The following is a 13,409-nucleotide window of genomic DNA, read 5'->3' as shown; positions in this document are numbered from 1 at the left end:
CGCCCAAAGAAACATTTTTCGTTTGCTATTTTCTTCTCAGGTCCTTGCCTATACCCTGAGCTGTGTATGTACATCAGCTTTCAGTGCTGGAATTACTGACGCTGCGGAGGCCGAAGATATTATGAACAAGCTTCGAGTGTTAGTAGAGAGCAACCAGCAGGTTGGACCGTGTCCCTGATTATTTCTTTCTGTGGGTCTTGTGATGCTGCTAAGACCTGCTTTTGACTTACTCTGAATTAGACTGTACTGTGATATTTGTCACGTCGAGGAACACGTAACTATTCTCTTGTGTCATGGCTATTGCCAACAGTCCCAGACATCTTTTTCTCTCCTCATCCCCTGTCTCATTCTGTAAACATTTCTTTTTCTTTGTCTGGGGGAGTATTAATAGGCTTTCCCCTCACTCTCTAACTATTGCTCTATATTTATAGAAGCTTGAAATACGTGGCTAGGGAATACGAATTTTATTCTACACAGCTAAAGCCAAAAATTTGTAAAGATACAAGTATATAGAAGACTCTGATAAAGTCAAACTTTAGCAAGGCAGAAAATCATCTGTTCATGACTGAACTTGTATAGAAAAATACAAATACCTATAAATTAAAAGTTAAATACCCTGAAAGTGTTCTGTCTGAAATACTGTTCAACCTTAAAAAGGAAGTTCTCATATGTGCTACAACATGGAGAGAACTTGAAGACTTTTATGCAGAGGGAAATAAGCCAATCATGAAAACTCAAATACTGTATGATTCACTTAGATGACATCATTAGAGTAGTCAGAACACAGAGTGGAATGGTGGCTGCTAGGGAGTAGGGGGTGGGAGGAATGGGGAGTTGTTTAATGGATGAGGAGTTTCAGTTTTTTAAGATAAAAAGGCTTTAGGAGAAGGATGGTGGTGATTCTCGTGTAACAGTACAAAGGTATTTAATGCCACTGAACTGGTATGCATGGTAAAGATGGTAAATTTTTATGTATATTTTGCCACAATAAAAAAAATCCTCTGATTACACATGCTATAGAATTTCCATATTTGGGTTTTTTTTCAAGGTTTCTCCAAAGTCTTACTGTTGACCATTGTGGTTAATTGCAGGATTCACTAGTTTTAGCTTATAATATTGTTGTCTGTTTTATGGATAGGTCCCTGCTCACTTACATTCAGAATAAGTTTTGCAAAATCAAAATGTACGAGTTTTTTTATGCTATGGTCATCAGGGGATGTTTAGACCCTGTGTGATCTGCATTGATATTTTCTCTCTAATCCCGTCTGAGAATTTGTATTGCTGGAGCTAAGTTGCTCAGGAGTGCTATGTTACTTTCCTAAAATAAACTACTCACTGAAGCTGAATTCCTTACCATTTAGACACTGTAGTTTCTGTTGAAAAACCAAAGTCTATATTAAAAAAAAAATCCCATGAATTTCTGGTTTTCAAATGGCAAATAGAACTTGTCAGTAGGAAAAGGAGGTCTAGTAGTGCTGATGTTGCTACGTATAAATATTCCTAATCTGTGTCTTTTTTTTTCTTTTCCTTTTTTATCCCTACCTGTTCTTATTTATTTATCCCAGACTTCAGGTTTTGCTCTGGCATTAGGAAACATAGTTCATGGTCTGTCTGTGTGTGGACATGGGAAAGCTGAAGACTTGGGTAGCAAACTGCTTCCCGCCTGGATCAGAACTGTTCTAGCAGAGGTAGAGGTCTCCTTTATATTTTCATAAAGGAAAGGGAACCACTCGGATGCACCGTTTATAGGAGCTGCTTATATATATAGCTTAATGGTAAAAGAATAGGCAACCTCAAATGAAAGAGACACATGTGCTTTTAATCCCTTATGAATAATACATCCTGTCAACCAGGACAACTTTTTTTTAAGCTGGCTATTTTGTCAGAATTGTAATGTTAAAACAACATTGTTTTCTGAAAAATTAAAGCAACAGGGGTGGCGCCTGTGGCTCAGATGATAGGGCTCTGGCCCCATATACTGAGGGTGGCGGATTTGAACCCTGCCCCCTGCCAGCTAAAAAACAGCAATGAGAATTGCTACAAAAAAATAGCTGGACACTGGGGCAGATGCCTGTAGTCCCAGCTACTTGGGAGGCTGAGGCAAGAGAATCGCATAAGCCCAAGAGTTGCTGGGAGCTGTGAAGCCACGGCACTCTACCAAAGGTGACAAAGTGAGCAGCACTCTACCGAGGGCAACAAAGTGAGACTCTGTCTCAAATAAATAAATAAATAAAGCAATAAGAAGACACCCATGTTTTAAAAACTGTAATCTGTTAGTTTATTTTGGTCTACTGCCATTTGGGGTTCAATTATACAAGTTATGTTGACCCCACAGATTTAGTACCATTTCGACCATTTACTTTTCTATCATAAGTTGTATAGAATTTAGTCTCAATGCCTGACTCCCTCCTGACATACTCTGATGCTTTGCCTCCAGGGTACTCCAACAATGGTTTGTTTGGCAGCTCTTCATGGCATGGTGGCCTTGGTAGGCTCGGAAGCGGGTGTAATGCAGGTAAAGAAAGGAACTATCCATGTAGCGGAAGAAATCTAAATGTGTACCTGGCCACAGCAGGAGGAGAGTGCCCGATAGTAATAGTTATACTGAGCTTTTCAATGTCTTGCCATATGAAAAATTGCTCTGGATCAAGAATTATTTGTTTTACAGAGATTTATTCCTTGTTTTATTTAGTTTATAGGGAATAAACCTGGTCAACTTAGGTACTTTCCATAAATTCCCCTGCCTCAGAATAGATGATCAAATGATAAAAAATTTCAAAAACCATTCAAAATAAACTCCATTTTGTTTTTATAATGTTTAAGAGTATATTATTTCAAAAAGTTTTCACCATGGATGTATATGTGTATAAGTTTATAAGTAATTCTAAAGGAGCTCCTAGGTTTATAAAGTAAAACTTTACTGAGTGACTGCTCCATGCCACTCTCCACAGCTGCTAGGAAATCAATGACAAAGCATGGGACCTGTTCTTGAGGAATCACAGCTTATATGTGTGAAATACAAGGACATGATGATAAATTATTCCATAGCTTTGAAGATGATCGCTCATGTACTGGGAACATAATTATTTACCTTTTTTTTTGGGGGGGGGGGTTATTTCTCCTTATTCTTCCAGCTGAAGTCAGAAGCCATCCAGACCTCTCATTTCCAAGGCAGACTTAATGAAGTCATTAGAACCTTAACTCAGGTGAGAAGATGAATTTAACATCCTTGGGTGGGTAAACAAATATTATTCTTACTTTTTTTTTTTTTCTATTACATGATACAAAATGTTTTACCTAGAAAATGGTAAAGTCTCTGGTTATGAAAATGAGAAAGTATCTGGTTATTCATGTGGAGTCCAGGAACCATTTGAGAGTGGTGTAAAGTCCTATATTCACCGACAGATATATGCTGCCTCTGGCAAAAAAGAAAGCTGGCATTTCTAAGTTAACTTAAGTTGGCATTGGTTTTTCTTAAAAATTAAAGCTTGACCCTGCCAGGAATGTCAGGCCCTCAGGACGAGAAAAAACAGAAGGTGCTTAAAGGGCAGGACAGATCTCTACATAGAATGACCAAGAGGCATTGGTTCAAATACACTAATCAGAATATTAGGGTAAATTATTGTTTATTCTTGGTTAAAGAGTAAACATATTTATCTGCTAAGAAATGTTGTAAGATTTTTAATTTTAAAGAAATAGTTATTTTACAAGGGTACATGTTAAATCTACTAAGTGTAGAATATAAACGTCTTAACCCAATAACTAAGAAAATGTGGTGAAGGCCATGCTAACCAGTGTGATGAAAGTATTTCAAATTGTATATAAAACCAGCACATCGTACCCCATAATTGCATTAATGTACACAGCTATGATTTAATAAAAAAAAGAAATAGTTATGTTCATTGCATAAAATTTGAGAGTACAGAATGAAGGAAGCTGGAAAAATATCACTGATGGCCCTCCACACCCGAAGCAACTGCTCAAATATTTGGTTGTACTCCTTCTCAAGTGTTTTTGTTTTGTTTGCATAGTTGGTATTCTTACTGTATATAGAATTTTACATCTTATTCTTTCCACTTAGCATACTTGTTTTCATTCTTGTAAAATGCAGCTGATTATAATACCTACCACATAAAGGAGTTTTAGTACTTCAGGCTTTTAAAAGCAAATATAAATCTCTAAACAGGAGAAGCTCTCTTTTGCATATAATGAATATGAATGTGTTCAAAAAAGGAATTCTGCTGAAAGTTAAGGTGCCATAACTTGGGAGAAAAATCTATAAATGAAAACCATTATTCAAGAAATGCTTATTATGAATGCTAAAGCAGTGATAGAGCGTTATTTACAGAAAAGAACAAAATATCTCCTATTCTTAGAGGTATTTTTGTCTTAAGGAACTATCACCTCTTTTTCACTTTTTGGAGTTTTTTTAAACCATTTTTTAAAAAATTTCTTTGAAACCGATCTGACTTAGTGAAACCTGATAAAACCAATAGGACCTTCTGCCATGACTGACTCATTCATTCACTCACTCAGTCCACAAACATTTGCTGAGTACCTCCCAGGTATGATGTACTACACATCTGATACTGCATCCTGTCATAGAACTTCTCATTACCAGGGAAACTACCACTGCATAAAAGATTAGTGACTTTGTGTAAGTGGCCTTTTTATTGAACAGAACTTGGGGCTTATACCATCACTGAACTGTAACCTTTTTACCTATAGGCCATCAGTGTCTCCGGGGTGATTGGTCTTCAGTCAAATGCAATCTGGCTTCTTGGACATCTTCATCTGTCTACTCTGTCCTTAAGTCAAAGTAGAACCTCTGGTAAGTTTAAAGTTCTAAAATACTGGAAATGGAAGGAGGGATTGTTGACCCAGAGCTCTGTACTTTATTAAAAGCAACAACCCTAAGTGGTGGGTATTACTATTTCTATTTTATATCAGACAGGGGCTTCCTGAATTACCCAGGGTCATGTGGCATAAGTGGTGGACATGTGGTTTGAACTCAAATCTGTTGGCCTCTAAAACTCGTGCTCTTTTCACTCCTCTCCTCTGTCTCCCTTGGAGAACAGTTTAGACATTCCATCCAACCCTCATATTTTATAATTACAGAACCCAAGGCTTAAAAGGATGACATGACTTACATACAGAGTTAGTAACAAATGTAAAAACTAGGAAGCAGGTTCTTGAAGCTTGGAATAGATATATTCTTACTGTACTAGACTACTATATTATAATGTTAGTTTGTATGGTATTCATGTTTCATTAAAAGTCCCTTCATGTATGGCTGGAGTTTTTCTGGCCTTGATTTTGACACAATAATAGGGTAAATACATTTAAAGATACACACCTTCTTGGGCTTAGAATTGAAACCCTAGATCTTAATATAACAAGGCTTTTTCTATTTTTGACCTTTTGATAAAAGCAATAAAAAAGATTTGCAATCAATGCATGTTTAATTTACATTTTTGTTTGAAATTTTTCTGGTGATATCATCATTGTTAATATCTGCTCCTTGCTCCTTTTAGAATTTTGACTCATTGGCTATCTTGGACTCTGACTAGAGAGGTTTAGGAACCAGTGGTTCCTGATTAAAACCTAGTTTCACTTGCCCATTGACAACTAGTCTACCGATAGCATTACCATGGCTGTGGGCCACTGTAATTACTGTTGCCCTTGCAATTGCCGTCCTCTTTTAATCACTCTGTAGCTATGGAAATAAGACCTTGGTTCACAGCCTTCCCAACATGATGAACTTATACAGCTAGAAGTTGTCATTAAAATAGGAAAAAAATAAAAACTTGGTCATACTAGAAACCCTTGGTTACTACTAGTTTTGAAGGGCAGGGTTCTCATAGTGTTCTGGTAACATAGCATATTAATGTCAGGATTTTACTTTTACACCTTGTCTTTTAATTGCTATATTATGGGGTACTTGGTCTGGCCCACATATAGTCAAATAAGGTGGCAGTGAATCATCTTATACCCAGGTTCTTCTGAAAAAAATGACTGTATGTCTGGAAAAGTACAGCTACTTATTCCTGATGGAATTTTCCAACTGAGCAATTTATTGCAGTAAAAAACATCTCATGAAATGATTATGGAAGACTGGGAGGAAAAGGATTTAGGAGACTTTTAAAACTCAACTAGCACAAATGTCATTGCTTCTTTGTTCCAGGTCAGCAACCACATCAGGATATTTGTACATGTTGGTCACTTAGAGGTCTCTGCCTTAGGTAAGAGACTGGTGCTATTAATACTGGTTGTTCAATTTCCATGGTTCATATATCTGATTCGTTATGTCCTGAAGTGGCACCTACCAACAGTGGTCTTAGCCTAAAAGCCCAGAAGACTCCTTGCTAATCTTGAGGAGGTCACTAGATTGGGGCTCATTGATGTGACAATGTGGAAAGGATTTTTACCCACTTCAGTCAAGTATTCATCTGTGATTTTTTCCAGTCTACTACTAAGTTTGTCACTGTTTTAGATTCGCTTGCGTAGCTTAAGTGATTACTTCAAGGCCAGTCACTTAATCTAATAGAATTAGTTGCAGCCAGAGTATTGTGCTGAGATTAATGGCATAAACATCTCCGCTTTGTCTCGAGGTTGATATGGCAGCATGAGATCATTATCTTTCCTTCATTAGTCCTGCCAAGTTCACCAGTTAATTTGATCATTTTCTGTCTCCACAGTTCCTACTGACTATAGCTATTTGCCTGAAAGCAGTTTTATTGGAGCAGCCATTGGCTTCTTCATTACAGGAGGAAAAAAAGGCAAGTGAGCATATTTCTTGAATTTTATCATTCTTTCTAAATGTCAAGTTAATTTATGTGCCCTAAGCATGTCTTTGTAGACCCTAACAGTCCCAGTCAGAAGGGGTGAATGTTTTCTTCTGCTAAACCACCTTTGTAGTAGAGATGACCAGGAGGCTAACTACAACAATTGGTACGTAAACATACACATTGTGTAGTGTCTTAGAATTACTATCTCTGATCTTGGGTGGCTCTGCAAAACTTACACTTTTGAAATGACTAAGTGGAAGATTAAGTGCACATTACTTTTCCTGTTGTCAAGTGAGAACGATCTGAAAAGATTAAACACATCTGGTTGCAGTTTGTATCCCAGGACCTGTCCTGGGTCTTCTCTGTGTTGTTGAAATCACTGGCTCTGATTCCTGTTTTTAGTTTGTGTTCTTTTTGTCTGCATACATTTGTCCCTTTGTGATTCTGTGTTGTGGCCACCTATACTAGAGCCTGAGCAATTTGAAGACAGAGACTGAGTGCATTTTGTTTTCAACTGGAGCCAAAACAATGCCGTGGAAGTTATTGAGTAAATTGTCTTTAATCACAATCAAATCATCTTTAATCGTCTGGAAAGTGTATACTTTCCAGAGCTGTGAGGAAAAAATTAAAACTGAACATGTCATGGTTTAAGACTGAGCTTCGTGGCTATGGTACTCTGTCACTGATGTGTATTCTTCTCTGGCTGATTAGCTCAGTCTGGGCAAAACCGGTACCTGCATTATAGCAAGACTATCCCAAGTTTAGAAAGAAAAAAATGTCAATAAATTAAAACAAACAACTAAAATAAATCTGGAGGAAGCAGTTTGATTAAAGAAGGTCAGGGAAGAATAAGATATTGCCTTGGAGGGGAAGTTAAAGCTCATGTTGTCAATTTTCCACTGCATACAGTAAAGCTCCCAGGAGCTTCTAGATTATGAAACTACTTTCATAGCCTGGAGATAAATACCTTTAATTTCTGGGATTCTAGAATTTGTTCTATTATCCTAAGGTCTATAGTTACTGTTATTTGCTTTTACTTATCCTCAATAAAATTGACATATGATTATGTCATTGTTGTATGTGATATATGAAGTATTTATTATAAAATATATATTACATATAATGCACATTTCATTGTTTATATTATTAAATTAAGTATTATACTTAAAATAAATATTGTAATAGAGATGTCTTCATTAGTAAGAAATTGAATTCTTACTAAGTGAGCATCTAAAATTTTCATGATCAAAATAACTCCAGGATTTATAAATATACTTATGTATATAACTGATATGTTTTGTTAGATTGCTTATTGGTATCTTATAAAATTTTCAAATGATAACCTGAGAAATTTCCATGATAGATAAAGTAAAAGCTCTTAAGGTGAAATTAAAAGTAGACCCTTTTCCTTTGCTAGGGAATAAAACGTTATCTATATTTCTTGGCAGAAATAAATTTTCTCTGAATCTTATGGGAAATTTTTGGTTGAATGTAACATTTTTATAATTATGCCATCATGGCACAACAGGAAATGTTCTGCTCTATGACTAAAATATCAGGTGGAACTGGAATCAGTGTTCTCTGTGCATTCTTGCTGAAAGCTGTTTTAAAACAGATAAATGAAGTATTAAAAAATGCCATATTATTAATCAAATTTTTGGCATTTTCAGGTTGTGGGAGAGAGCTGCCTTCTTGTGAGATTTGCTGACTAGATTCAGAGGAAAGTCTATTCAGCCTTACACATTACTAATAATGACCCCAGAGGAGTGTGGGCCATGGGAGGCTGACCTCTGCCTCCAAAGCCCATTTACAAAAACAAAACCAGACCATGCTCTATGGGGCTAAATGGGATAGCCAAATGCGGAGGTGTGCATGCAAACTAGTGTTTTCTTCTTCAATATGCCCCGCTCATTTGAATTTTAATAACTCCCTTCTGAAGCAGCTTTTGAGTTTAAATGTCTAGATGTCACTCACCAGAGCCCAGTGGATAGGAGGATGACAACTTTGATGAACTCTTTTGAGGAAGAAATGGTTTTAGAGAATAAAAATCATGCTGGGCGTAGGCAGAAGACAGAAGTCTTTAGGGATAACATGGCTTCATTGCCTGTGTGTGCTATTTTCAACTTCAGTAACTCATGAGAGTAAAAATCTACAATGCGTTATCCCTGTTCCACACTTATACATTTAGGTCTGGCATTGTGCTCCCTACTTTAGCCAATCGCATTTGAGGTAGTGAATATATTAATCTGTTTTCTAATGTCGAGGGCTTTCTCACTTTGGATACTTGCTTTAATACTGATGTCACAGAGCATCCTGGTTTTCATAGCATCCCTTCCTTTAAGCAGGCCTACATTCGAAACCATATCAACTAGATGAAATTCTTTTAAATAATTCATGGTTTTGAATGTAATTGTTGTTGTTGTCTTTTTTTTTTTTTTTTAGCAACACCATTTGACATTTTCCTTCTTTCTCTGATAGCCCCAGCATTTTTCTATCAGAGATAGATTATTCTTTAATTATTCTAATATATTAGAGATATATTATTCGTTAATCTTTTGTCATCATCATTATCTATTTCAATGATGTCTTTAATAGAAAAAGAATCTAATCCAAAATGTTGCTCAGAATTTAATTGTTATGTCTTTTTAGTCTTTAATCTAGAACAATCCTCAATCCTTGTCTGACTTTTATGACTTTAACAACTTTTAAGATTAGGAGCTGGGCTGGGCACAGTTGGCTCACACCTATAACCATAACACTCCGAGATGCCAAGGTGGAAGGATCACTTAAGGCCAGGAGTTTGACACCAGCCTGAGCAACTCAGCTGAGACTCTGTCTATATAAAATAAAATAAAAAATTAGAAGGGCATGGTGGTGTGCACGTGTAGTCCCAGCTACTCAGGAGGTTGAGGCAGGAGGATCACTTGAGCCCACAACTTTGAGGTTGCAGTGAACTATGATGATGTCACCGCACTCTACCTGGTGGCAACAGAGCCAGACTCTGTCACAAAAAAAGAAATAAATTAAAAGCATGTAATTTATAGAACATTCTTCAGTTTGGGTTTGCCTGATCTTTTCCATAGGAGTCAGGTCACTCATTTTTGGCAGGAGTGTAATACAGTAGAGCCATGCTCTGCTCGCTGCATCCCTCTGGTGGACATGACATCTGTTTCCCTCCTGGTCAGGTTTACTTCCATCTCTTGGGTAAGGTGATATCTTCCAGGTTTTTCCACTATGAAGTTTATTATCAGTAAATACTTTGTGTGGACATATTTTGAGACTTTATGAATATCCTATGTTCCCCCGCTATTTTCAGCATCCATTAACGTTTCTTGCGTGAATTAATTACTGTTCTTATGGCTGCCAAAGGTAATTTTTAAAAGTCCATGATTGCTTCTATGGGTTTTGGTAGGCATTTTCCTGTCAGGAAGAACTGCTTCCTCTCCTCATATCTTTCTTTCCCTCTTTAGATCAGCGCAGATGCCTAAATTCTTATTTTATTTGATTATTGTTCAGTTATTTATTATTTTAATCTTCAAATTGTCCTGTATTTGACAAGTAAAAGCTTCTTCAAGTTGGCTCTTGTATCCTTTTGACATGACCCCATCATTCTTTGAGTATTTCCTTACTTCGTGGCACAAGAAGATATTCTGGGCTTATCTTGTACTGACTGATCTCAGTACTATAATAGCCAGCTATCCCAGGTTCCTTTTGGTGGAGAATGGTATTTAGAAGCAAGGATCTAGTCTCACTGCTGCTGGTATAATCATTGCTCCCAAGCCCTTTCAGTGGACAGACCTATGAAATATTCTCTCCCTCTACCTCCCCCCTTCTATCCCTCTCTCTTTCCCTCCTCCCACCCTCCCCCTTCTCTCTTTCCCCCTCTCTCTACCTTCCTCTTTCCCCACTCTTTAATGTTCATATTTATTTCTGTATGTAAGCTTGATATATAATGAAAACAATGAGTTCACACCAATACCTCCAATTCCAATTTAATACCACAGAGTTCATTCTACTTTCTCTCTTTTCATATTTGTAACTCCGTTCTTTGATAGTGAGAAAGTTGGCTCTCATTATCTTCAATATGTTTTTCATGTGTTCAATCCTCCTTCATGTAAACAATCTCCTGTTTCCATGGGACTGTACCCCTACTAAGCTGCCTTCCTCACTCAGGTCTTCTTGTCCACTGGCTGCCACTCTACTTGGTGGCCTTGCTGGTCCTAAGGGACCCTTGGGATAGTTTTTTTTTTTGATGACTCTGAATATTGATGAATTATTTGGTCTTAAGATAGAATGCCCTACCAAATTTCAGTGTCTGACTGATGTATGAGAGTCATCAATAGTTTTCAACAACTGTTACAATTATAGTTTCTGGCATGGGGCTAAGCATTTCTCAGTTCCCACAAATAGGCCATGTAGTAATTGTTTCTGGCTGTGTTTTCTCTGGACTTTGTCTAGAAAGATCCTACTCACCTTTTTCATTTTGATTTAAACATCCTTTCCTTGGTGGGGAAAGACAGGGGTTTCCCCAATATTCTCAGATTAGGTTAGATTTTTCATGTAATACTTTCTTATATTTTTATGGTACTTAATACATGTGTAATTATTTATAGTTCTCTAATTATTTGTAGTTCTTTGTTTAAAGTCTGCCCTTCCTCAGTGGGTGGAGAGAACATCTATCTGTGTTTTGTCCTAAATGTTTAGAACAGACTGGCACATAATAATTCTTTTTTTTTTTTTTTTTCTTGAAATTTTTGGAATAAAGTCTCACTCCAGTGCCCTGGAAAAAGTGCTGTGGCATCATAGCTCACAGCAACTTCAAACTCGTAGGCTTAAGAGATCCTCTTGCCTCACCCTCCCAAGTGAGACTCCCGAGCTGGGACTGTAGGTGCATGCCATGACACTGGGCCAGTTTTTTCTATTTTTAGTAGAGATGGGAAATTGCTCTTGCTGGGGCTGGTCTCCAGCTCCTGAGCTCAAACAATTCACCAGCCATGGCCACCCAGAGTGCTAGGATTATAGGTGTGAGCCACACATTTTTGTGTGTTTATATGCTGAATAATTCTAAGCAAAGTTCCCTTGAAGCAACACTCTAGATGGAGGAAGTAAAGAAATGTTCATACCACACAAGGAACATGCTGGTGATGGAGAACACACACCAGCTGTTAGTTAGCCTACTGGTTGTCAGGCTTTTACTGTGGGGGTGAGTCATATGCATTGTGGTATTGAGATCCAATCATCTATGTAGCTAAAGTATGTGTGATTAGTATTAGGTTCGACATGAAGTATTATGTTGGGATAAGCCATTTATACCATGGTTCTTAGAGGCCATCAACTAGATGAGAGATTTAGAGCAACTTCGTTTCCAGATTTTAAAACATCTGGATCTTTTTAACATGTACCATTGGCCTTCTCAGTTCCAAATTCATTGTTCATAAAACATACCATTATTTTTTCTTACCTAAGATACTTGTGTAAAAGACAAAGCACTGTAATAAAGGAACTTATCATTCCTGTTGTTTAGATTTGGATTCTTTTGTCCAATGCTAAAGATATCTGAGGAAGGAACCAGTCACTCTGTTCTCCTTGAGCTTTGGGACTCCCTGTCTTTCTTCCCATATCTCCCTGAAGATACATAGAATTATTAAGTATTTTCTCCATTTCTGATATTTACCATAGTTCCTCTTATTCCAGTTACCATCAGAATAAGTTCCCCACGAATGTAGTGGAAAATTTTGTGTGATTCTAATTATACTACCAGTACTGAGTCTCGACCCTTTCAAGTGTGACAAATTTATTGTGCTATAGCACTCATGTGATTTTCAACCCCATTCCCCATTTTACAAATTTTCCTTGTTTCTGACTGTCATTTGTGTATCAGCTCAATTCTGGTGACTATAGAAGCATATAAATTGTAGAGCAAAGTGCAGTAATGGTGAAATTTCTGTTGGTATGTTAAAGGGGAGCTTGTTGCCTTAAGAATAAAACATCTACAAAATGGTCATATTTCTTTTTAAAGATTCTTCCTTTGTTTTTGTTTGTTTTTGCTTTGTTTTTATTTCTGAGTAATGTCTTGGCTATTCGAGGTTTTTTCTGATGCCATATAAAACGAAGTATTATTTTTTAAGATCTTTAAAGTATGACAGTGGGGCTTTAATAGGGATTGCATTAAAATTGTATATTGCTAAAAAAAGGAGGAAAAAAAAATTGTATATTGCTTTGGGTAGTATGGACATTTTAACAATGTTGATTCTTCCCAGCCATGAGCATGATATGTTTTTCCACTTGTTAACATTTTCAGCTATTTCTTTTCTTAGAGTTTCATAGTTCTCTTTATAGAGATCTTTGTTAGATAAACTCCCAAATATTTCATCTTCATTGGCATTACTGTGAAAGGAATAGAGTCCTTAACTGTTTTTTCAGCTTGACTATTGTTGGTATATATAAAGGTTACCGATTTATGAATGTTGATTTTGTAACCTGAGACGCTGCTGTATTCCTTGATCACTTGCAAAAGTTTTGTAGTAGAACCCCTGGCATTTTCCAGATATACAATCATATCATCTGCGAAGAGCAAAAGTTTGATGTCTTCTAACCCTATATGGATACCCTTGATCGCCT

At 36.9% G+C, this 13,409-nt stretch overlaps 1 protein-coding gene across 5 annotated transcripts in view; it reads left to right on the top strand.

Annotated features, from left to right (window-relative positions):
• FOCAD (focadhesin) overlaps positions 1-13,409 on the top strand; it is a 329,244-nt gene that overhangs the window by 276,882 nt on the left and 38,953 nt on the right. For all 5 annotated transcript variants that reach the window (XM_053571667.1, XM_053571636.1, XM_053571657.1 and 2 more), the window contains 6 exons: positions 41-160; positions 1,566-1,688; positions 2,438-2,515; positions 3,135-3,206; positions 4,729-4,831; positions 6,699-6,779. In XM_053571667.1, coding sequence (XP_053427642.1) covers positions 41-160; positions 1,566-1,688; positions 2,438-2,515; positions 3,135-3,206; positions 4,729-4,831; positions 6,699-6,779 — 577 coding nt within the window. The remainder of the gene's footprint in view (positions 1-40; positions 161-1,565; positions 1,689-2,437; positions 2,516-3,134; positions 3,207-4,728; positions 4,832-6,698; positions 6,780-13,409) is intronic.

The sequence above is a fragment of the Nycticebus coucang genome, chromosome 2, assembly GCF_027406575.1.
Source record: "Nycticebus coucang isolate mNycCou1 chromosome 2, mNycCou1.pri, whole genome shotgun sequence".
NCBI classification, from domain to species: domain Eukaryota; kingdom Metazoa; phylum Chordata; class Mammalia; order Primates; family Lorisidae; genus Nycticebus; species Nycticebus coucang.
The sequence above is the reverse complement of the archived record's forward strand: the minus strand, read 5'-3'. Positions and strand labels throughout refer to the sequence as shown.